The sequence below is a fragment of the Diplotaxodon limnothrissa genome, linkage group LG13 (assembly GCF_057381915.1).
Source record: "Diplotaxodon limnothrissa isolate DT_005_m linkage group LG13, D_limnothrissa_male_GT1.1, whole genome shotgun sequence".
Taxonomy (NCBI): Eukaryota; Metazoa; Chordata; class Actinopteri; order Cichliformes; family Cichlidae; genus Diplotaxodon; species Diplotaxodon limnothrissa.
The window spans coordinates 33,212,947-33,238,056 of record NC_140608.1 but is presented as its reverse complement, the minus strand read 5'-3'; the positions used below and the strand labels follow the sequence as shown (position 1 = coordinate 33,238,056).

The 25,110-nt window shown below is 42.6% G+C and overlaps 2 protein-coding genes across 2 annotated transcripts in view; one reads left to right on the top strand and one right to left on the bottom strand.

Annotated features, from left to right (window-relative positions):
* vps8 (VPS8 subunit of CORVET complex) overlaps nucleotides 1-25,110 on the top strand; it is a 71,486-nt gene that overhangs the window by 17,197 nt on the left and 29,179 nt on the right. The window contains exons 5-20 of the mRNA XM_085368980.1: nucleotides 764-796; nucleotides 1,049-1,103; nucleotides 9,364-9,488; nucleotides 12,875-12,961; nucleotides 13,169-13,236; nucleotides 13,711-13,864; nucleotides 13,955-14,014; nucleotides 14,702-14,809; nucleotides 15,011-15,091; nucleotides 16,296-16,466; nucleotides 17,810-17,884; nucleotides 20,755-20,790; nucleotides 20,905-20,995; nucleotides 21,616-21,662; nucleotides 21,746-21,835; nucleotides 23,027-23,073. Coding sequence (XP_085225106.1) covers nucleotides 764-796; nucleotides 1,049-1,103; nucleotides 9,364-9,488; nucleotides 12,875-12,961; nucleotides 13,169-13,236; nucleotides 13,711-13,864; nucleotides 13,955-14,014; nucleotides 14,702-14,809; nucleotides 15,011-15,091; nucleotides 16,296-16,466; nucleotides 17,810-17,884; nucleotides 20,755-20,790; nucleotides 20,905-20,995; nucleotides 21,616-21,662; nucleotides 21,746-21,835; nucleotides 23,027-23,073 — 1,328 coding nt within the window. The remainder of the gene's footprint in view (nucleotides 1-763; nucleotides 797-1,048; nucleotides 1,104-9,363; nucleotides 9,489-12,874; nucleotides 12,962-13,168; nucleotides 13,237-13,710; nucleotides 13,865-13,954; nucleotides 14,015-14,701; nucleotides 14,810-15,010; nucleotides 15,092-16,295; nucleotides 16,467-17,809; nucleotides 17,885-20,754; nucleotides 20,791-20,904; nucleotides 20,996-21,615; nucleotides 21,663-21,745; nucleotides 21,836-23,026; nucleotides 23,074-25,110) is intronic.
* LOC146620570 (DELTA-stichotoxin-Hmg2b-like) lies at nucleotides 4,654-7,692 on the bottom strand. Its single transcript, XM_085368981.1, has 2 exons — nucleotides 7,615-7,692; nucleotides 4,654-5,285 (listed from the first exon to the last, which is right to left on the bottom strand). Exons 1-2 carry the CDS (start codon nucleotides 7,680-7,682, stop codon nucleotides 4,859-4,861), a joined length of 495 nt encoding a protein of 164 aa, XP_085225107.1. The 5' UTR covers nucleotides 7,683-7,692; the 3' UTR covers nucleotides 4,654-4,858.

The following is a 25,110-nucleotide window of genomic DNA, read 5'->3' as shown; positions in this document are numbered from 1 at the left end:
GGGCCCCCAGGAAAAAATTGTAAATGTAAAATAATAAAATAAATATTCTTCTGTAGCAATTACACAAGAATATCCAGTAATGTCCCTGCCTACAATTAAACACATTTACTTACTGAAAATCACCTGCTGTGGCAAACGGCTGCAAGCCTTTGACCACAAACTGAGTCTCTGCTCGGTGACATTCGTCTATCCTGCCTGAAAGGAGACGCTACCGGTAGACTGCAGCGAGAACTGCCAGCATCTGAGCCAGACTCTGTCTCATCATGGTCACTAAATGCACAGTAATGGCAGGTTTGTAATAAGACAGATCGCGCTAACATAATATGCACTGTTAGTTGATTATTTACCTGCTGCATTAACGGGAGAGGACGTGCAAACGTTACCGCTGCTGCTGGGTTGAGATTCATGGAATTAAAAACACGACATTCATTTAAGGTCATCGCGTGTTTTTTGCATATTCGTAGTGTTTCCTCCCTTAAATGAAGCATCTACTTTGCAAGTACTGCAAGTTGCCCTGTTGTCATCCGTTCTCGTAAAGTATAACCAAGCTTTTGAGCGTTTGAGCCGCCGTGTTTCCTGCCAGGTAAATGACGCTCTGCAACGTGGTGACGTCATTCGGGGCGACTGGAATCGATAAGGGAATCGTTTGCAAAAATGACAAACAATCCCAAGGAATTGAAACAGTGGGAACCGGTTCTCAACAAGAACCGGGTTTCGATACCCATCCCTACTCTTAACTAAAACATTTTGTGTCTTCACTCAGGACAAAGTGGACGCTGGACTTCCAACAGCTATAGTGAGTATTTACTAAGTAGTTCATCTCAACACAAAGAGTGTGTAGTGACTGAATATGTACACCTGCATCAATAATTAAAAATATTTTACATACTACAGACGTGGATCAGCACATAGCAGAACCTGACAAGTAATGACAGCCGTCAGCTGCAGTCACACTTGGAGCCTTGATGTGTTTTGTCATTTGTACTTGTCTATCTGAAAACGCTTCCATGTTTAGTCTGTTCTGAGCTGTACGTCCCCGTGTCTTCAGACAGTGTCGGGTGTCATTGCTGTGGGAACGTCTCATGGTCTGGCTTTGGTCTTTGGTAAGTCTGAACTGTAATACTGTCTATTTACATTTACACTGTCAACAATATTTCCCTTTGAGAATAACTGTATCACTTTATCACCAATGAACCAGAAACAAGCCCATAAATAGAAGCAAACCCCAAACACTTGACTTACTGATTGACAGGAATCTAGGTTTGACTGCAGATGTTTGTATTGAAGATACACAACAGTGGTTTAGCCAACTACAGCATGTTACGTTCAGCGTTAGTGTTGTTGAGACGCAGATGAAGGATACTCAGTGACTGTCACATCACAGCTAACGGTAGCGTTTTATGTGGCACTGGCAGACAGAGAGGCCATCATGTAGGACCATGTTGGACTGTTCTGCGCTAAGGGGGCGATAGCTCATTTCACGAGTGTAAAGAAGCAGCTTGGAGCAGGGCAACTGTGAGGTCGCTCAAAAACTGGCATCAGTTTGAGTACATGTGGAATGTGTCAATCCAGGTTGGATCATTTAGCCATGAAGATGCTGATGACTTGATGAAAGTGCACGCGCTGCCTTTGCATCGATGAATGTGTCTTTACACTGGTCAAACAGATCTGTGGAATCTAAAATGTTTGTTACAGTAAAGATGAATATGTGGCTCCACAGTCTTTAATCAGTTACAGTTCGTTTGCATTCGTTTATTAATGTAGCGATGCAGTAATAAAGCATACAGGCAAATTTGCTACGGCTTCAGCGTCACATTACAAATGGGAAATGAACTGTATGAAATTTTAAAAGCAGAATGTGTGCTGCACAAAGTCCTGATGTTTTCCTGTGTACATCACAACTGACCTCCTGACTTGCTTGAATAAAGACCGTCTTTGTGCTTCTAAAAATGGGATTGAATTTGATTTATTTCATCACAAAGTAACCATTTGTTATCAGGAAACATGATCACAATTATTAGAAGTGCATTTCACAGTAAGTATCATTGCAACAACAGTTACAGGACAATGTAACTACATTGTGTTTTGTAGACTGCTAGAAGCTCTCTGCACTTCCATTTTCATGCCTGTACATTTCAGATGATAGGTCCACGGGTTTCAGCATATTAACCGCCTTAGTTGTACTCTAGCATTAGGATATGTGTGTTTGGAAAGCCACAGTACAGAGGTTTCAGCACGTTTTTCAACTACTGTAGGATTGGCTGTAGCTCAGGACGTAGAGACATCATCTACTAATTGGGAAGTTGGTGATTTGATCCCTGGCTGCTCCAGTTAGCATGCTAATGTATGCTAACAAGATATTGAAGCCCGAGTTGCTCTCCAGTGTAATCAACTTTGTGTAAATGGATGAAAAGTGCTGTATAAGAACCAGTCCATTTACTTGTGATGGTGTTTGCCATTTAAAAAGAACAGGTTTAACACTGTTTAATATTCCTTACTGGACTGACTGGTCCAACCACACAGTCAGATAACTGCCACGAGCTGGTTATATATCCAGAGAACTGTGGTTTTAGCTCCACACAGCTAAAATGGATCGACTTTGGCCTCCTGCAGGCCAGGCGGTGAATATCTTTGTGTTGGAAGAAAATAGATGTACGCTAAAGTGATAGGTGGGTGCAGGAGGCATCATCATGTGCTGAATTGGACACACTTACTTATTGTCAGAGGAGAGGGAGCAGATCTTAATCAGAATCAGAATCAGAATCAGAAAGGGGTTTATTGCCAAATGTTGAGCAGGTTTACAACATTAGGAAATTGCTGCGGTGCTTCAGTGCAAACATAGTGTCATAAATAGCACTTAAATAGACATGAAAAAATAAAAGAATAAGAATTAAAAGTGCTACGTGGAAAGATATGTGCATGAGATATACATGAGATATATACATGAGAATAAGAATTAAGAGTGCTACGTTGAAAGATATGAGTGCAGGTGGTGATCAGTGCCAAACATGGAATGATGCAGTGAACACAGCGTAGGGTCATGTGTTAGTGGCGGGTACAGTTATATGGTTATTGTTCATGTGTCCAACAGCAGAGGGGAAGAAACTGTTCTTATGGCGAGAGGTTCTGGTGCGAATGGACCGGAGCCTCCTGCCTGAGGGGAGCAGGTCAAACAGACTGTGTCCAGGGTGAGAAGGGTCAGCTGAGATCCGAGCTGCACGCCGCAATGTCCTGGAGGTGTACAGGTCCTGCAGAGATGGGAGTCTGCAGCCAATCACCTTCTCAGCAGAAACGTGGTCGCCTTTAGCTGAGCTTCTGAGACATTATGAAGGGAATAATTTAGAAAATGATACTTGGCGTTGACTTGTTCTTTATTTTATTTGCTATTTTTATTTTCTTTCTCGTCTTGTTTTGTTTGTTTTATGTGTGCTGTGCCTTTCTTTTCTTTTAATTTTTTTATTTATACTTGTAGTAGAAGTGCTGAGTCTACAAGTCTTATTTACTCAATAACACACAAAGGTAAAGATGTAAAGGAAAGCAAATACAGAAAACACATAAAAGATAGAACATACATGTGTGGCACCGGTGAGCAAAAACCAGAACTGACAAATACAAATGAAGTAAATTAGACACAATTGTGCAAAATTGATAAGAGAAACGGTGAAAAAAAGGAAAATAGTTCTTAAGGATAACTATTCATTTATCACTGTATCGCTCTTACGTATTTCATTCATTGTGCCCTTGGGCTCAGCAGCAGGACAAAGGTCCAATACACAGCAGCCAGTCCACCTCTGAGTGGGTAAAGCAAACCAACATGAAGACTTTGGGTTGGCCCAGACAAAGTCCTGACCTGAACCCGATTGAGATGCTGCGGCATGACCTTAAAGGCGGTTCATGCTTGAAAACCCACCGAATGTGGCTGTAGTAAAACAGTTTGCAGAGATGAGTGGGCCAAAAAGTGCTGTAAAAGACTCACTGCCAGTCATCACAAAGGCTCGATTGCAGTCGTTGCTGTTAAAGGTGACCCAATCAGTTATTAGGTTCAGGGGCAATCAGTGCTTCACACAGGTATGTTTGGGTTTTTCTCCTTAATAAGAAAAACACCTTCATTTAGAATCTGCGTTTTGTGTTTACTTGTGTTATCTTTGTCTAATATTCAAATTTGTTTGATCTGAAACAGTTAAGTGTAACGAACATACAAAAACACAGGGAATCAGGAAGGAGGCAACACTTTGTCAGTGTCCTCTGTGCTGCTGCCGTCCTGGCACGCACCAAACATTTTTGTTCATTTCTGCTGAATCATCTCAGGATGCTACAGCGCCCTTTGACATTCTCACCCTGGAGAACAGTTTGGGTGTTTTTAAATGTTCAAAACAGCCTGGCGTTTCAGTTGACTCCAAGTTGACTCTTTAGCACTGAAAGTGTTCAGAATAGCTCGAGGTCCTTCCATCACCATTAGTGGTCCTAGTGTCGGTTTGAAAGGGAATTTGATCTTGTGTATATTTGAGGCCCACCGTTCGACAGAATGGACCTAAAGACTGAGATAATAAACAGAGAAATACTTCTGCAGAATCCGGAGGTGATGTTGAACAGAAGAGGGACAAATTTAAATCAGGTAAAGGTTTAGATTTATTGTTACGTTATACACTGGTTACAAAGAAAACCTGTTTTTGATACATACAAATCTTTCATGAATCAGTCTAGAGAAAGCACTCTTGAGTATACAACGGCATGCACTCGTTTACACTGAAATCAGCACTTTAGCAAGTGACCAGTTTTACCAGTTGATTGACCCTTGCAGATACGTAGTGGGATGCCAGTGATTGTTTTACTTGTGTAACATCTTGCGTCTGTTGTGTTAGTACATCCCTGTGTCATTGACATCCACCCTCAGGACTGCTTCACCTGAATCAGACATGGAGGCACTGACAATAACGTAGTCACCTTCATAAGAAATGCAGGACCCGTCAGCCTTGGCTCTTACGAAACTATTTTCACTCCCATTATACATGATGTCATAAAGATTATAGTCACAGTCGGTTCCTTTGTCAAAGATCCCCACGGCAAACCAGTTGGAGTAGAGGCTTCGATCATACGGCACGGAGAACATGACAGCCATGATGTGGCTATAGTCGTTCATGTCAGGGTTGACAAGGTCATAGGTGAAGACTCCAACTGCTCCAGTTGCACTGCCAGTGACTTTGTTGAACAGTGCACTGGCTTCAGAGCAGGGACCTACCATGGGTGGCAAAGGGACCTCGCATTTGCCACTCTCACTGAAAGCCCTAAGCATGGAGACACAGTGTGTTAGATGGGTCTAACAGAAACACTTTGACCAGTTCTTCTGGTTATACTTTCCAATAAGTAAACACTGTTTGTCTAAACTATGTAACAATAATGCAGTCAATAGGACACATTGCATGCACAACAGTATTGTAAGAGCTGAACAACCCAACAGGGCTGTGACGCTTTTGGTTTCTCATTCGCATTATTGAAGTTACACAACAAAAGTAACAATAAACTTATACCCACATACGTGCTCCAACCCTTATCCTTATAGGGCGAATGTATGGAGGAGTTTCATTTTAATAAATTGAATAAAAGTGCAAAACAGGAAGCAGCAGGGCTAAAGATGAGAGATCAGCTTTGTTACACACAAACATACTCTTGGACTGCTTGGTTGGGGTTAGCATACGTTCTGCTTAAACGTCACTGTGGGATTTCTTCTTCCTACCTTTGCGTTAGTGATTCTGCCCATAATGATTGTGTAGGTGTGCTGTCTTTGCTGTGCTTGTAGAGGATTGATGGTGTTTTTGCTGCAGTGGATTCATGTTTTTGGACTATCTAGAGCACATGTGTCAGACTCACATACAGCCCATTTTGATCAGTAATGGGTGAGACGCTCCTTTCTGTCAGTGTAAAGAAATTTCATATTTAACTGTTTTTCTGCATGTTTTTGTAGAAAAGTAAACATGTTCTGCATGTTTATGGCATACGTGCTGTCACATAATGGTCTTTGCATGTGAATGCCTGCATGGTGTGCCCATTAAAATAGTCCCAGCCCTGCCCACATGGATTCTCAGTAGGGCTGATGATTTGATTTCCACATACCGACAGGCCGTTAATAACTGACCAATGAAATGATCTCACGGGCCGGATGTTTGACACCTTTGCACAATAGTGTGCTGTTTACCATCATCAGGAGTAATGTGCATTTAATCCACCTCAAAAGTGACACATTGAGCTGCTGTTTTTCACCTCCCACATGAAGCTACAGGCAAGCTACACAAGTGTCCATAAAAATGTGCTGGATCATTATTTTCTATCCACCCTTATGCAGATCATTGAAGAACTTCTGATGCAAGTAATGGATTCATTCATTTTAGGATTTTACTTTGGTAAGAATTTGCAAAACAAACACTTTTCCTCTTTCCATTTGCTCAGATGTGCACTGGCTGTGTTGGATTTTGCAAAGTTTGCCACAGTTTTATTATATTTGTGCTTGTAAATAAGTTTTCAACAATGATAAACCCAAAGGTTTAAAAAGATTATAACCAACTATAATTATTGACGTGGTCATCCATCATGGTTGGGCTGGAGCTTATTCAGGCTTTCATAAGACAAGAGACAGAGTACACCCTGAACAGGACATGTCCCCAACCTATCTCATGCTAACATAAAGAGACAGAGAACCATTAGCACCTACAGCCACTTTAGAGTCACCAGTTAACTTCATTTGCACGGTTTTGGACTGTGGGAGGAAGCCAGAAAACCCATGCAGACTGCACACAGAATGGCCCCAGAAAGCTGATGGATTCAAACCCAGGACCTTTCCGATGTTAGGCAATGTCGCTAACCACCACACCACTGTGCTTTAGGTGTGTGGGTTTCATTCTGCAGCCGTCTTATACATCGTGGCTTGGGTCACATCATCATCTTGACTACTTTTTCTTGGCTCGACAGCACATGAACTCAAAGAACCGTCTCATGGTTCACCATGAGGGCTGACAGGATTTCTGCATGCTAATGGCTAACTAGCAGTTGCATCTTTACTGTAACGATATGGCAGAAATGACCAACAGCGTCTTTTTTGTTCTGGAGCAGCACATCTGGAGAATTCATGTCTAAATAAAGGCGACAACTTCTCTGCTGCATCCTCAACAGCATGACTGTGTTCCTCACATGGCGTGCTGAAACCAACAGCCAATGAGGTCGTCCCTGCACCAGTGACCATCGCAGCCAGTTTGTAAAACTCATGACCGACAGCCTTCTGGTTCTTTCTCTCAATATTTGCAAATTCCCCTAAAACTCAAACATTACATAGAGAACTGGACCATAATGACATCATTGATTTGCTGTCATATTGTTTTATATTGCCATTTCCTGTGTTGTAAAGCACTTTGATTTTTTTTACCTGTGAAAAGCGCTATCTAAATAAATTTTACTTACTTACTAAATTGAGAACATCACAAGTGTCTGCAGTATTGCCATGTGCATACTGAGTAGATTTGAGCATTTTAGACTGTTTGTATTGGCAGCAAAAGATGATTTATGTTGCATTAAACCCATTCTTGAAACTTGCATCAGATGGAAAGTACAGAAGTAACACCGCACCTTGGATTGGCCAGAGTGTAGTAGCCGGAGTTGTTGTTAATCTCAACAGAACAGCTGCGATGAGGCATCGTGTTGATGTGATGGCAGGAGGAGGCTGTGAATCAGAACATAGCCTTTCACTTATATCACCATTTTTAAAGGGAAGACACAGTCGTCAAACGTAGTGAGCTGTGTTTTGCTTAATGATGTGGTGACAGTGGCTAGAATTACACGAGTGAGGCCTGGAAATAGAAAATGCAGACCTGTTTTCTGTGAAATCACAAGTTATCATCTGAATTCACAATGACAGTTGACTAAGTGGGCCAATGGTGGAACAAGAATTAAGAGAGATGAATTGATGACGTTTAATATGAAAGTCTTGATAATATAAGACAGTCTTGCTGGGCTGGGGCCCAGTAGACATGTTGATGGATTAAGTAATTATTCAAATGTATCTTTTATATGTAGCTGTCATTGTTAGTTTACATTTACTTAGCACCTTTAATTTGTATTACATAAAGCATGCTTATATTAATGTATGCATGTTTTATTTTAGCAACCTAAGTTCCAAATAAGGATCTAACCAGTCAGACGGTCGACTCAAACTTTGACTGTGCCAAATATCCAGACTATAAAATGACACTCAGATGAAGTAGTTGGCAAAATAAGACTAATCAATGAATAAATGTGGTGCAGAAAATCTGGTATTGAAAGCCAGATATTACCTGGAAATGAAGCCACAAACAGCATCATTAGCTCACATCAGTAAAGGTAAGTTTGAACCATAGTGGAACACTTACCTTTGTATCACTGAAAAATACAAAAACAGTTTGAGCAAACGGATTGTTAGTCCGGGTATGAACGAGTCCCACTGTGCATTAGCTGTTATCACACCAGGTTATATTGACTCAGGTAATCACAACGTACCACCTGACTCCTTATCTCATGTTCAGAGCGTCCCACCCCTCTGTTTCTCTGCCGTATCTAACAGTGGTTAGACGGATCCATGGAACCTTTAAGGTGGTTATCGAATGTTTGTACAAGGTGGGACTTCAGGATGGTACTGCTTTACAGCGTGTGTTACGCACACTGCCGCACATAAACACCACTGAGCTTTTAAGCTGGTTTGATTTCCCTAAAAGAGATGAAGTCATGCATTTCTGTCTTTATTTCGTCTTAGCATCATTGCTTTGGTTCTACTTTATAAAATGTTGCAGAAGTCCCTTTTAAACATGACAGATGTGTAACTTCAGTAACAGCATTCTGCCAGGCAAACTTCACTGTTATTTCAGAGACACACAACACTTGCTAATAAGCGAATTTACAAACACACACGCAGGAACAGAGGCTTCAGGGATGATGTTCGCACTGTGATGTGGTTTAACTGGAATTTGCTCAGTATTTAACTTGCAGCAGGGCTGATCAGTGTCTCTCTGTGTTGCTGACATTATGATGCCTGAGCAGGAAAAGGTATGACCACGTCTGTCAGATCCTCCTGAATGTTGTTCGTCTGGTGTTCAGCCTGAAACATCACTCTTTGTGTGCATTTTGGTTTGGCATGTTATTTGGTTTCATTTGTTTATTTTTATTTACAGTACTTTGATTACTTTTATGGCTCTTCATTTAGTGTCAGTTTTGTTTTTATGTTTAAATTATGTGCTTTTTAATTCTGGTATTGCACTCGTAAAACTGAGGACTGGGACAACTTTCAGTGTGTCTTTTGCCTGTTTTTCTCCTGCTCTGTCAGCTAAACGGCCTCTTCCTCTCCAGATACCAACCAGGCCTTGCGGCTCTGTCTGGGTACCAAGACGACTGGAGCAGAGTTTGGCGCCGTCTCTGCCCTGAGCATCAACCATGACTGCTCACGACTTCTCTGCGGGTTTGCCAAAGGACAGGTACTAGGACAAGATAAATAGACTTTATTTGCCACTAATTTACAGTTTATTTTGTTAAAGCTGCCAAATAGTAATGATGATATAATAACAGTTAAATCATAGGGCCCTTTCACCTCAGTGCATGTCGTGACTTGACACTGTGGAGGTGTTTGCTGTAGTCGGGTGGATGATTTCTAACTGTTGTTACTACCCGTGGCCAGTGGGTGGTGTATGAGGTCACTCACTAATGATGTGTTCCTGTATGTGATATTAACACTGAACATTTCATATAGAAACAGATGATTTTATCAGTTGTAAGGTTTAGGATGTTTTTAACAATTTAATGTCCTGTAGTGAATAATCCAAATTTGACATCACAGACGTGTCCTTCAGTTAAAAAAAACAAACTCACATGCTTCGCAATTTAGCATCGCCAGGGTCATTAGGTTGAACTCACCAATGCTCATGGTGGTCAGATGAAATCTCTGGGAGAAATTTGATTAACTACAACAAAACTGCTGCCAAAATAATTCAAAACAGCTGCCCTCCTTTTTGGTTTAGGACAGACTTTAAGAGTCTTTTTTATTGTTTTTAAAAACATTACCTTAAGCTGCCAAATTTGAACGATGGCTGGATAAGTACATATATAGAGAGATGCATAGACAGATATAAATAGACTTTATGAATCCCACCGTGGGGACTATAGCAGCACAACAGTGAGGAAGAAAAATTGAATTTGGGCAAAAAAAGATTTCCAAGAGTAACTAGAACTCGATATTTTTTATGTGCACATGAAGTGCAGTGGGAGTGATGATGTACATATATTTCAGCAGTTATCTGTATTTTACAGTGTGACTGCTGTTGGGATGAAGGGATGACCTTCCCACCAGGGGAGTTGTCACCTGTACAAAGGTGTTAGAAGGTAAAAGACTGCAGGAGCGTCACTGAAAAAGTCCCGCACACCTCAGCCTGCCCAGCAGAGCTTCAGTTCAATTTTATTTATACACAACAACAGTGGCCTCAAGGCGCTTCACAGTAGACCCTACAATAACACATACAGAGAAAAACCCAACAATCATGTGACCCCCTGTGAGCAAGCACTTTGGCCACAGTGGGAAGGAAAAACTCCCTTTTAACAGGAAGAAACCCCCGGCTCAGGGGGGCGGGGCCATCTGCTGCGACTGGTTGGAGTGAGAGAAGGAAGACAGGAGCTGACGTTGTCCTTTCTCGTACAGATCTGGAGTGTTTTCTGACCAGTCCGGTTTATTGTGAAGGTGAACATCCAGGAATTTGTACTTGTCCACGACATCAGTGCCAAAACCGTGCATGTTCACTGTGATGGGAGTTCTCACTAGTGTGGATGTGTAGGTGGTTGAGTTCACATCAGATGATAAAGTGAGTGATGTCCTTCCTGTACGCCAGGTTGTTCCACTCACATACACATGCAACAGTGTGTGTGTCCCCACTGTCAGTGTATCTGAAGTCTGATTTGTAGAGTAGGACGCTGCCCAGGAAGGTCATATGAGTTAATGCTAACAGCTAACAGCTCATTAACACTAATGTCTTGTTCACAAACATCTGGTTCACATGCAGATAGACGTATATATGGAGCTAGCTGCTACCACAGTCTGTAGCAAACTCATTAACACAGTGAAAGCCTTCACTTAAGAATCCTGATCTAGGAACAACAGCTTCCTGTTTCATGGTGAGTTACAGCATTTTCATGCTTCATGGGGAAACACTGAAATTCACCATGCTGACAGGATGATGCCAAAGATGAAAACTCACACTTTTCTAAATGAAGTACCATTACCTCCTGACGCTTTTCTGACCAAAGGTTAGATGGCTGGTCAGCCAGCGTGTGGGTGATGATGACTAACCCAACAGTGTGTCGGTGCTGGTGATCTTTTGAACTTTATAATCCCAATAAAATGTTAAAATAAGTGAACAGATGATGAATAATTAGAATCCGTGCGCTTCGTCCTGATCGTGGCAAATTCACAAGACAAAATAATCCGATTCAAATTAAAAACGTGCTCCTTTGTGATTATAACATATGAAAATTGTAAAATATTGATGACCTCAAATTACAGAAAGAAAAGTCTAGAAAACGCTTGAAGAACAGTCACAGGTGTCACAGCTGGTTTAACGTTTTCTTTAGTGTGTGGGGGGACGCTGACGTGCACACTTTAAAACATTTTCAGCTAATAGGATCAGTTCACTGCACTGCTGTCTTTAGCAGTAGTTTTACGGCATATTTTGCAAATTACTGCATTCTGTTCGACATCCTCCTTGGGAAATCCAAACACACTGTTTGTGAAGTTATAGTTGATTATGATGGATGCCCCTCCCTCCACAACAAAGAGGGTGTCTTCTCCCGAATCCAAACTGGGAGCTGTTCCCACTGGGAGGAGACTGGAAACTGAAGGCTCTACCTCCTGTTTAAATATTCTAGGAACCACAAGTAAACCAGCAGTCTGAGCGCAAAGTGCTGGACTGGGGTGATACGGTCCCATAAGGTCTGTATGGGTCCTGATTACAGTAGTCCAAACTAGACGTAATAACTGCATGAACTAGTATCGGGTTAGACACCACGTTTTTTAACATTTTATTTGAATTTAAAATAACACCAATACAAGGATCAAAGGAACAAGAATCCCTGTTTTGGACAGGTTATATTTGTTAGTGTGGTTCATGTGTATTTGTAATTGTTTATTACTTGTTGTCTTTTAATGTGCAGGTTGGATACCATAATTGGCAGAATCAAAATACACTGATGCAGAAATGGGGAAATATGATACAAAAATATTGTAACACAAAGAAAAGACGTCACTAACATTACTGCTTTGCAAATGTTGAGTGGCTTGTCAAGCAGTTAATAGTGAAGTAACACAGCCTACCAATATCTGCTTCCACCAGCCATACCAGCGCTATGTGGCCCTGTGTTGGGCTACAGACACATTTCATTAAACCTTCTGTTAATGCATTTTCCTAAATAAATCTTTACTTTGCAAAGATTTGCACATTTTAACTATACGGATTATTTAGGACTGTAGCAGGCGCTCATAATGTGAGGTTGATCACATGTCATCCTCTGTGTGAGTGAAACTTGCACACTGTTTTGTCAGGATAAGGTCCGTTCTACTATTAATCGAATGCATTTTCGTGTGTTAGCCTAGTTTTTTCAGAACGATCATTAAATGATTGATTTGTTCATCTTTGTTTCATTTCCAGCCTTTTAAATCATTGCTTCATTCTCCATTTCAGAAACACATTAAGGTCGTAGCAAAAATAAAATTAGCACCAGCGTTGCTGATATGACAGGAATGCACTGCAGAATGTGTTCACAGCTTTCACTTGAGCTCATGACCACCTTCCTCGTGTCGTCTCTCCGTCTGCACGATCAGATTACAATGTGGGATCTAGCCAATGGGAAGCTTCTGAGGACCATCACTGATGCCCACCCTCCTGGGACAGCCATTCTGCATGTGAAGGTCCATGCACACACACACACTTGCAAAGTCAGCTTTGTTTTGTTGTTGTCACCAAACGTCACCCCTCCACTACTATTACTAAGGAAACATTTGTAACAAAGGTTGTATTTTTCTACCTGCGGCTCAGAGATGTCAAATGTTTCCTCCCTGATGATTTCTGTCTAACTTCTGTCCTGAGTTCTTCTTTTGCCTTTCTTGTTATTGCAGTTCACAGATGACCCAACTATTGCCGTGTGCAATGACAGTGGAGGATCTGTTTTTGAGCTGGCTTTCAGGTGAACGACTCGGCTTTAAATGTTACAGAAATGTTATTTTCAACCATCAGGTTTTATGTTCCTGAGCAGTTTTTACCCCTCAGCACTGAAAAGCTGACGGAGTATTGTTGGCATAGCTGGAAATGAGGATTTTCTAATTGATAGCATAGGTGCATCTACTAAAGATCTCAGATGAGTTAGTAACTTTAACCTCGAGGTCAGAGGTCAAGTTTTTCAAAGATCTTGTGATAACTGAAGAAGGAGGTGACCTCGCATTTTCACACTTATACCACACGTACATCTATGAGCAGGCTGAGGGGAGGATGCTTTTTGTAACCGAGGTGCTGAAAGAACTTTTTGGTCTTCTACCTCTTAAATGAACACATGTAATCCCACCAGCAACAAGTGTTGCCGTTTTAACTCGACTCTGATTCGGTGATTTTTTATGTTCATCTTTCTCATTGGTTCCCCTGCTTTCCCCTCGTTTGTTCTCAGGAGGGTGATGGGGATGCGGTCATGTGACTCTCGATGTCTCTTCAGTGGTTCTAAAGGGGAGGTGTGCTGTATCGAACCTTTGCGTTCTCCTCCGGACTTCAGAGACCATCCCATCACGCACTACTCTCTGCTCGCTATGGCATCTCTCACTAAGGTGTGCAGATGCCAAAGGTCGTCCGCAGGTCATAATCGTGTTCTCATTCGTGCAGCATCAGGTTCTGATGGTTTTGTCTTTTCACCCCAGATTCTAGTCATTGGATTAAAGCCCTCCCTGAAAGTCTGGATGACATTTCCTTACAATAAGGTATGAAGTGCGGTTTGCATGTATGAGTCAGATCCACTGACGTGATGAGGCATCGTGTCAGATGTGATGGCACTACTTTGTTGTGCTGTATTCATTTACCATGAACTGTAATCAAGAGGCAGAGCAGAGCTATCGAGTCCTTGTTTACCAGGCAGGCACAAAGAGAACTGCCCAGAGGTCCTGAAAGACTCGTTCCAGCTCGAATCGCCTTCTGCTCGAGCGTGTGTCTCTCTGACAGTCAGCACGTAGGAGACGTTAAAATCAACAGCTTTGATGCTTTGAACGGCTCAGTTGCACACTCAGCATCATCATTCATTTCTTAACTTGCCAACATGTCCGAAGTGACTCAGCTGCTGTTTTTAGCATTTTTTTGCTTTGCAACTAGAAAGTTGGATTTCTATCTGGTGGTGTTACCAGCCACTGGTCCCTGTTCAAAATATGTGTCTTTCCCAGTACAGTGGATGTGCTTCTACATGCTCCTCTCCTTTTTGTTCCTTCTTAGTTAAAGAAGTTAAAGGTTGGATCTTATTTCAAAAACGTGTCTACGTTTTATTTAGTATCACGTCACAGTTAACCGGGACAGGGCAGAGTTTTCTCCCCAACAACGTGGTGATGGGAACGTGGCACACCCTCAGAGGCGCTCCGTGAGATTCGTTTCCGATGTCGTGTTATGTTCTCCTTTGTTAGTCGGATCCATCCAGCGTTCCTCAGCTGGCCTGGCAGTTTGTTGCTGTCCAGAAGATGGTCAATCCAGTCCTGGCTTTTTGCAAAGGAGATACCGTCCACTTCCTCTTGGTAAGTGCTGAACTGTGATATATCAAAGCTTTCAGTAGATGTAAATCATTACTATGTTAAAGCTACGAGGATACAAGCTGACACTAAATAATGTTGGACTGAATGTTTCCCAGACGTCTGATTTCTGAAGCGCGCAAACACTTCCGTCAAAGAGCAGTTATCCCGGGATCATGTTTCTCTCCTCCACCACTGTTTGTTCAGGTAAAGAAAGAGGAATCGGGGACGATCCACGTCATCAAACAGAGACAATTCCAGCTCAGCTGTGACATCATCAGCCTAAGTGTAAGTACCCCGAGAAGATGCTCAACAGTGGCACATACTCACTCATGCACAGGTCAGCAGAGGAGTGCTGGATGTATTTAGGAGTTTAAACCTTTCAGGATGGTTTATTCTTGTAAAATACGATCACTCCTGATGACAGCGTTTCCTGGAGTGAACCTCTGGTTTATTAGAAAGTTCCATTCTGCTGTTTTCCTGGGACAAAGACTTTCTGGTGCAGATAATATAAAACGCTGAGCTGACATCACTGTTGGAGAAACTTCAGTCCCCGTCATCAAAAAGTCTTCAGTAGTGAAACAGGACAAACACCAGCGGGGCGGGGCTCAGTGCCAGAGTCCTGGGAGCCTGAGGATCCTCTGCAGGATCTTTGCTGTTCCTACGACTGCGCTTTTCTGCAAAGAGATCTCAGATGTTGTTCCTGGGATCTGCTGGAGCCACCTGCCCAGTTTGCAGGTCACTGGCCCAAGTGGCCCAATTACCACTGGGACCACTGCTGCATTCACCTCCACGTCTTCCAGAGCTCCTCTCTCAGCCCTCGGAGCTTCTTGAGCTTGTCCTGTTCCTTTTTCCTGATGTTGCTATCACTCGGTATCACGACTGTCGTCCACAAACTGCTACGTTTGGTTGGTCGGTCTGTGGCTGGTGGGATTCTGGGTGTCAGTGGTACGTACTGTGCAGGCCCTGTGCATCCACGATCCTTCCTCTTCTTCCTTCTCATGTTTCTGCTGCCTGCATAAAAAACTGTTTAAGTTTAAGATTAATCACAGCGTGTTTAGCCAATGTAAAAATGTACTTTGTTGTTTGGGCTAGTGAGTTAGAATATGAGTGCAGACTTGTTTATAGTTAAACATGTGTATTGTCTGATTATGGATTATTTTAATATGATTGAGGGAAAGCTGGATCTGTAGCCAATTCAAATGAGCTCTCAAATATCCAGCCAGGATTGTTCCAGAAACGTGCTGATGGCTGCCAGAGTAGTGTGGTTGAGGTGCAGGTGCGGTGGGACATTTATCGAAGTGACGTTACGATGGCGTTTGAATCTATTTGAACCTGTGTGTAAACTTCTTGTGTAGGTTAAGAAAAATGCCAAATACATTTTAACTTGTGCATCTCATTTTTAATGCTGTACAGTCGTTGCACCCGTCAGAGTCATGGGCATTTATATGACCCTCTGTCTGTTTCCTGCTGTACCTCTGTGTCTCTGCAGTGGATTAACAGCCGTACGCTGGTCCTGGTGGACAGCCACGAAAAGCTGCACGTGGTGGACCGGCCTAGCCAAGAGGTTTTGGAGACTCTGGACTTGGAGCAGGTGCAGCTGGTCTATAACAGCCGACATTTCAAATCATTGGCAACTGGAGGAAACGTCTCCCAGGCTCTGGTGAGGGTTTCGTTTGTAAGGCATGGTCAGCGTTTGAGGCTTTCATTTGAGATGTTGATAGTTCGTGTTTTTTGGGAATCTGAGATTCAAAACTCATGAAAATGTTAGTCAAAACCCTGCTACAGTTCTCTGTTAGTAATAATGCAGCAAAAACCCAACAAAAACAAAATTCAGCCTTTGAAGAAACCACAAAACAAGTCACTTTGTCCAGAGAATAAGTTACCGCATTTTCAAGATTCAGATGTGGAACCAGAAATTAACCGACCTTATCATTCATTTGGTATCCAGGTAACCAGATTTATAACAAGTTTCTGCAATATTTAACTGTCTTTTATTTTATTGATAATGACGACATGTTGTCATGGCAACTGCTGTGTGGCAGGCAGGATGAAGGACCCGAACGCAGGACTCAGAAACAGGAAGTTAAAGTTAAGGTGCAGCTTTATTGCTGGGAAAAACTCCACATTAGAAATAAACATTTACAAAAAACAAAACAAACCTCAAACGCAAAACTAGAAACTAAACTGGGAACTGGAACCTGAGAGTAGGAAACTGGAGCAACACAAACCAGGACAGCGAGCTAGGACACTCTCAGGAAGACGAAGGGAGAAAACGCAGCACGCAGAGCCTCTGAGGACCGAAATACAGGTAGGATCACGAGAGGATGGGAAACAGGAAGAAACGCAGCTCAGACAACTCGGACATGATGAGACGAAGGAAGGCACAACACTGATGTAGGACAGAGACTATCAAAATAAGACAGGAGATACGACACGTAGGCACAGACTCAGAGACACGAGCGAACACGACGACATAACGACATGGTGACAGAGGGAACATAGAGACGAGATTGACTGGAGACGTGGGACCAGGACAGGTGCAGCGAAAACACGGCACCGTCAAAATAAAACAGGAAGCACACGACAGAGACACGGACTTGACAGTGAACAGAGGGAACACGGAGCACAGGGACAGGAGTGACACGAGGTTCAGTGGCTTTCACTCGGCACCATGAGCACAGCAGTTATCAGTAAATGTAGCTCTACAGGTCAGCACAGGACGTTTGGATAGTTGCTCATTTAAACACAAAGACACTTCCTGATTTTAACATATCGAGTTCTGTTCATGCAAACATGCAAACAGATTTTGAACCTGAACCTAGAGCGTTGCATGAATCAGGTCCTGGTTACCTTCTCTATTAATTACACCTGCATATCTTCTAAATTCTTGTGATTCAGGATCTGGTCCCAGAATTCCTGAGAAAATAATAACAATGTGTTTGAAAGCATTGTCAGTGAGTTCACCACTGACCTTTTGGCTGTACATCTGTGTTTGTGTTTCAGGCTTTAGTTGGAGAAAAGGCTTGTTACCAATCAGTCTCGAGCTACGCAGGACAGATTGTGTATTTGGGCACCAAGGTACTGTTTTGTACTATTTACCTTTCTGTTCTATACATCTGTTATATCATCACCATGGATGAAAACTTTTGTTATTTATCAATGGAAGCATTTTAGCTCAGGCTCAGTGGTTTGGAGACAAAGTCAGGGAGCTGAAGCTGAAATGGTTTGGACATGTGCAGAGGAGGGACGGTGGATTTACTGGACGGAGCATGTTGAAGACGGAGCTGCAAGGCAGGTGGAAAAGAGGGAGATCACGGATGAGGCTCGTGGATATAGTGAAGAAGGACATGCAGTCGGTAGTGTGAAAGAGAAGCATGCCATGGGTAGGGTGAGATGGAGGCAGATCTGACAGAAATGGCAGGTTCAGAGAGCGCTGGCTCTCCTGACTGGGTCATGTTGTGTGCCACGAGTTCATCTCTGTGTTGTGTGATCAGAACAGTAATGTTACAAATGACAGTTATTTATTACAGTCACACAAAGTTAATAACTCCATCCCCGTCTCCAACGCGTGCAACATCTCAACACTGATGAGAATCAGTGGTGACAGAACATCATGTGCAAGTACTTGAACAGTTCATGAGTGTTTCTCAAAAACAAAGTTAACAAAGACTGAACGACCAAGTCAATCTGGTTCCTTCTTAGATGCGCTGCCCGCTCCGAAAACAAAAACATCTGTGACAGATGTTATAAAAAGGCGTTTGTGGTTGTAACCGGACTGCTGCTGTTAATGAGGATGTGAATACTGATAGAAGTGTGCAGGCTGGACTCTGCTGATTGCTCAGGTGTGACTTTGGCTCATTCTTCCATTCAAACAGTGTTCAAACCCTGAAGGTGCCTCTTCTGTGAATTGGCTTCAGTGTTGAGGAAATGCAGCATTAAGACAGTCTTCCCGCCTCATCTGTCAGACCTGATAAAGATAAATTTTGAACCTTTACTCAGCGATATGAGAATCTTGATCGCTGGTCTCAGATGTATTTTTGGGGAAGGTAAACGTAATCAAAATGGTATGTACACCTAAGTTCAACTATTTGTTGCAGGCTCTGCCAATTCATGTTCCTTTGAAATACACCAAACAGTTTGACCAGCTCTGTAAAGCATTTACATGGAGTAATAAAAAGCTTAATTGAATCTGAGAAAACGGCAGAAACCAGTGGACAGAGGAGGGTTAGGGATGCCTAATCTACTTTTATATTTTATGCTTTTTCTCTTCGGCATCTGGCACATTGCTTCTTACCCCCTGAGAAAGCGCCTCCTTGGTTTTCCATTGAAAGTACTGCTTGCTCGCCATTTACACCATTATATAGCTTATCAACTAATCTGCCCCCCCACGTCCAATCACAGCCGGTATTTTCTCATTTGAAAGAAGTATGGAAAAGAATGTCCAAATTATTCAACTTTGACCCATATCTCAACCAGTCTGCTGGTATTGGGTGTAATCCCACCACCAGATCCCATAATTACCCTTCTTTTGGAAGCTCTGGTTCCAGAGAGGTGTAACAGTGCTGGGGGATCTATATGAAAACAGTATATTTAAATCATTTGGAAAACTTGCAGAAGAATTTGATTTACCTAGGCAGGGATTTTGGAAAGACCTGCAACGAAGCCATTTGATGACCAATACATTTGGTTTATCCGCAAAGTTCCCTTTAAATGGTAAATGGCCTGTATTTGTAAAGCGCTTTTACTAGTCCCCACTAGGGACCCCAAAGCGCTTTACACACCCAGTCATCCACCCATTCACACACACATTCACACACTGGTGGAGGCAGCTACAGTTGTAGCCACAGCTGCCCTGGGGCAGACTGACAGAAGCCAGGCTGCCATATCGCGCCATCGGCCCCTCTGGCCAACACCAGTAGGCGGCAGGTGAAGTGTGTCAGGACACAACGACCGAGACGGTCCGAGCCGGGGCTCGAACCGGCAACCTTCCGATTACAAGGCGAACAAAACGCTTTTATTAGCTTCTGATCCTAACACACTGTCCCTCAAAAGAACGTGGGAAATGGACTTAACGGCTTTACAGTGGAGGAATGGCATCCTCAGGAATCTGAAAAAAATGTCACGTGAACTCAAGATTGTTCCCATTTCAGATTTTAAATAGATTATACTGGACACCCTCACGGTTGCACAGGGTGGGTCGAGCGACTGATGATGCATGCTGGAAGCGCCAGCAGGGAAGTGGCACTCTTTTACATTTGCTTTGGGGGTGCGTCAAAGTCCAAGATCATTGGATTCATATTCACACCGTAGTAGAGAAGGTTGTAGGTCAAGGTCCCATTCATGAACAGTCTTTACGTATTAGGAGACCCTTCAGCTTTGAGTCACTTACCCACTCCTCTTGCTGGGTACAAACGGCGATTATGCTGGAGAGGAAGCTGTTGGTGAAAGAGTGGAGGCCTCATCGACTCTTTGGGACAAGTGGCAGCTTACGAAAGATTATAGACTGCTGAATAGACTGGACGACTATAACGACAAATGGGCTAACTACTTTTCATTAGTTAAGGTCGGACTAAATAGGAAAGCTGTAATTGGGTCTGTGTGAAACATTGGCATCATTGTGTATTTATGTTGTTTTGGATCTTTTTCTTTGGGTGGAAATATGCATCGATTCTCAATTTGTCCACTCTGTCTTCTGGCTTGTTTGTTTTTTTGTTTCTTTGTTTCTTTGTTGTTGTTTTAATATTAAAATCTAATAAAGTTTGAGTCATAACAGAAAAAGACAGTCATTGTCCTCGGTGGACTATGACTAGGACCTATCAGTTATGTATACATTGTATATTTTCGGGGTTTTGAGGTTTAATAATCAGAAGAGTTTCATATTTCAGAGAAGAGCACACACTGAGCGTGTCCCATTTGACTGTCTAATGTTATGTTGTCTCACCCCTCAGTCAGCTCACATTATGACTCTACGGAACTGGAGAGAGGTGGGTGTGACAGTTTGAGTATCTGTCCATTAGCAGCAACAATCACTGTTTAATTAGAATTGCGTAGGCCTGACCTTGACCTTTGCCCTTCCCTGTCTCTGCTTATATGTCCAGCGCATTGACTGCTTGATGAAGCAGGAACATTTTGTTGAAGCCCTCTCTTTGGCCTGGTCCTTTCACGAGGGAGCTGCTAAGGCTGTGGTTGGTGGGTATAATTCATTTCACTCCTCTGTCATCGATATCACAGCCACACATTACACTTGCCTGCGATATCTATACCGAGCGCTCCGATGCCCACTAGGACCACCGTCACCTTCACCCTCCACATCTTCTCCACCTCTTCTCTGAGTCCTTGGTGTTTCTCCAGCTTCTCGTGTACGATATGTGATTAACTAATTGGCATTCCAGAAATGTGCACAGCTGGTGCCCATTCTGCTTGGATGCCAGTAGGATCGTGTGATAATCCAGACTTTGGTCATATCCAGTGTGACCAGCCATCAGTTATGATATGTGTATCCTGGATTTCACTGCCATTTGTCTTGGGGCTATGAAGTTTTAATGCACGCTTTTGGCACTTTGGTCAAATCTGTTGACTCTCTTGAGCATGACCCTAATAAGCTGCCTGCAAAGAATAATTCCTGACCAACACCAGCACCAACAGTGGGGTCGTTTCCAGTTTATGACAAACAGTATCACTGCATGCTTGTAGCTAAATGTTACCATACTCATAACATTATACTGATACTGTTATATATACTATATTATACATACTATACTTATATATACTACTTATGACAGATCATTTGTGAACTGTGTGTTTTTAAGGCCTGTATGGAGATTCTCTGAAGAGGAAGGCAGTGGTCAGTGACAAGGTGAGAAAAGATAAACGTTGTCTGTTGCATCAAATCTACTTTTACTTTGACATTTCAGCTTTCTAAACTCACCGTGTCCACAGATGATCGAGATCCTTTTCCAGTTTGCTGAGCATGCTTTGAAAAAGTGTCCAGAACAAGGCAAAATCCAAGTGATGGAGCAACATTTCCAGGTAAACTAAACTGCCGTAGAGAACACAAGTGTGTAGCCACGAAGTTAGTACAGTAGCATGGTACTGGCGTCCAACCGATCAGTCCACTTTGTATTAAACTGACGAGTCTTCTTATCTTATTATTCAGGATCTGAGTTCATCAAGCATATTGGCCTCAAGTTCTGTGTTTTGTAGAAAAAAAAGATTCCCTGGTTGCAGAGCATTATAATTAGAGCTAGGGACGTTCCAACGAACTTAGTTGACTCAAAGAAAAATGAGACAGACTAAGAAACACTCAGATATCAGCTTCAGTTCCAGAAGAGTTTAATGGACAAAGACAAATCCATTAATCCCACGCTTGCTAAATGTGCAGCACCTCGCATCGTACCAACATTATACTCTAAACAGAACTGATGTAAACTATAACACGAAAGCATGATACCACAAAGATGTGTAAAAAAGAAATAAAGACTAAAAGTGTGCCGGTGCATTATGAATGATGCACATTGCTCAAAAATGAATGAAATAAAATCTTGTATCCAGGATGGCATTCTGACGGTGTTAAGAAAAAGATCAGGCCTAGACTAACAGATTGATGGTGCTTCTCAACAGTGATGCTCCATCTGGTGGCCGGTGGCTGTGCAACATTTTTAGGATACAGAAATTTACCCGTGTTGTTCGAAAAAAAGTGATTTCCAATTCAAATCAGTTCAGTTTTTTTATACAGCACCAAATCACAACAACAGTGGCCTCAAGGCTTGTAAAGTAGACCCTACAATAATACAGAGAAAGGCCCAACACTCATATGACCCCCGATCAGCAAGCACTTTGCCCACAGAAAAACTCCCTTTTAACAGGAAGAAATCTCCAGCAGAACCAGGCTCAGGGAGGGGCGGGGCCATCTGCTGTGATTGGTTGGGGTGAGAGAAGGAAGACGGGATGCTGTGCAAGAGAGACAGAGATTAATAACAGGTGTCAATGCAGAGAGGTCTGCACATAGAGAGCGGAGAGTTTTCCAGTGTTTCCATTCTCTCTGTCCTTGCTGGTATTCATAAAGCAGCCAACATGATTTACCTATGGGCTGTGTGTATGTAGCTGAAAGAGTTAAGATGCTGATTGTTACTGTTTAATCAGCTCTGTTTTGTTGACATGAATGTTTAACATTTGAAGTAATTCTCTACCAACCCCACCCTCTCTTTGTGTTTCTCTCAGGATGTAGTTCCAGTCCTGGTGGATTACTGCCTGCTGCTACAGAGGGCGTACGTGAACACACACGTGAATCTAAATTGCCCATAGCTTAGCCCTGTCTGAGGTGTGACCTGATAGGATGAGGATAGGTGGATGGATAACCTTTTAGGTCTGCTATTTTATCTTTGGGGCAGCGTTGGCTCAGGTCGTCTACCAGTCGGAAAGTTGGCGAATCAGCTGACTGTGTGACCGTGAATTTCAGATAAACCCCTTAAGTATAGAAAAGAGTGCCTCTATGAATGTGTGTGATCAGATGAATGAGGCTCAGTTTGAAGAAAAAGGCTTAGTAGCCATCAGTCCCTTCATCTTTCAGTTGACAGTATAATCTTACTGAGTAATATTCAACAAAGTGGGTCATCAAAGCTTCTGACACTAAAATGAAGACAAAAGATCTTAAAACTTCTTGTGTAATTTTAATTAATTCAATGTTTTTAAACTTGCAGACAGCATTTGAAACACGCTTATAGATTACAATGAAAATATTTAAAAAAACTCCACCAGTGCACACCAGTGTTCCCTCTAATGTTTCACGTGTGTGAGCGAACACACAAACTCCCTGAGCGTCCCCTGGACCACTGTGAGCGACAGCAGACGTGTGCACTGTGGTCACGCCAGCATCCAAGTTACATGTTTATTAAAGTAATCAAATTACAGCATTTATGTTAGACTACTTTTAATTACCTGCTTCAGCCCACTTACAATGAGAATGTAAACAATCTTGTTCCTGACCTGCAGCATGTTAACACTGTTGGAAGGAAAATAACTTGAACTCCAATTTTGAAAACACAACTTTCTTTTCTTTATTTTTAAAAAGCTCTGACTGTATTGTGAGTCTGTGGTCTGGGAGAGAGTCTGTAACTCTGTCTGCAACATACAGTAAATAATGACCAATGTTGGGCAGTTAATTATATAGTTACTTCAAAAAAGTAAGTGTTTTGCAGCTATTCTTTTAAATGCAGCCAAGACGTTTTTAAACAAACACTATTTACAGAACAATCAGCTGTTCTGCATCAAATCTGATGCCACACAAATTATTTGTGCCGCTCCAAAAAATAATTTCTGTCCACTATGAGATGAAGGAGAACAACAGCCTGATACCTGCAGGCCTGACAGCAGCAGATGTGTCACTGCTGTAACACCTGTAACACTCAGCAGTCGCCTCATTGTTCTGACACACACAACACTACTGACTACACTACACACTAACTACGCACTAACTACACACTGACTACACACTGACTACACACTGACTACACACTGACTACACACTGACTACACACTCACTACGCACTGACTACACACTGACTACACACTGACTACGCACTGACTACACACTGACTACACACTGACTACACACTCACTACGCACTGACTACACACTGACTACACACTGACTACGCACTGACTACACACTGACTACACACTCACTACACACTCACTACGCACTGACTACACACTGACTACACACTCACTACGCACTGACTACACACTCACTACGCACTGACTACACACTGACTACACACTGACTACACACTGACTACACACTGACTACACACTCACTACGCACTGACTACACACTCACTACGCACTGACTACACACTCACTACGCACTGACTACACACTGACTACACACTCACTACACACTCACTACGCACTGACTACACACTGACTACACACTGACTACACACTCACTACGCACTGACTACACACTGACTACACACTCACTACGCACTGACTACACACTGACTACACACTGACTACACACTGACTACACTACACACTAACTACACTACTGACTACACGCTGACTACACTACTGACTACACTACACGCTAACTACACGCTGACTACACGCTGACTACACGCTAACTACACGCTGACTACACGCTGACTACACGCTGACTACACGCTGACTACACTACACGCTGACTACACTACACACTAACTACACGCTGACTACACACTAACTACACACTGACTACACACTGACTACACGCTGACTACACACTGACTACACGCTGACTACACACTGACTACACGCTGACTACAC

Bases quoted from the DNA above. Each gene is read 5' to 3' on its own strand.
- LOC146620570 (XM_085368981.1), bottom strand. From the start codon at position 7,682: ATGCCTCATCGCAGCTGTTCTGTTGAGATTAACAACAACTCCGGCTAC. The intron at 5,286-7,614 runs GTGCGGTGTTAC...CTCCATGCTTAG, and splicing joins TACACTCTGGCCAATCCAAG to GGCTTTCAGTGAGAGTGGCA.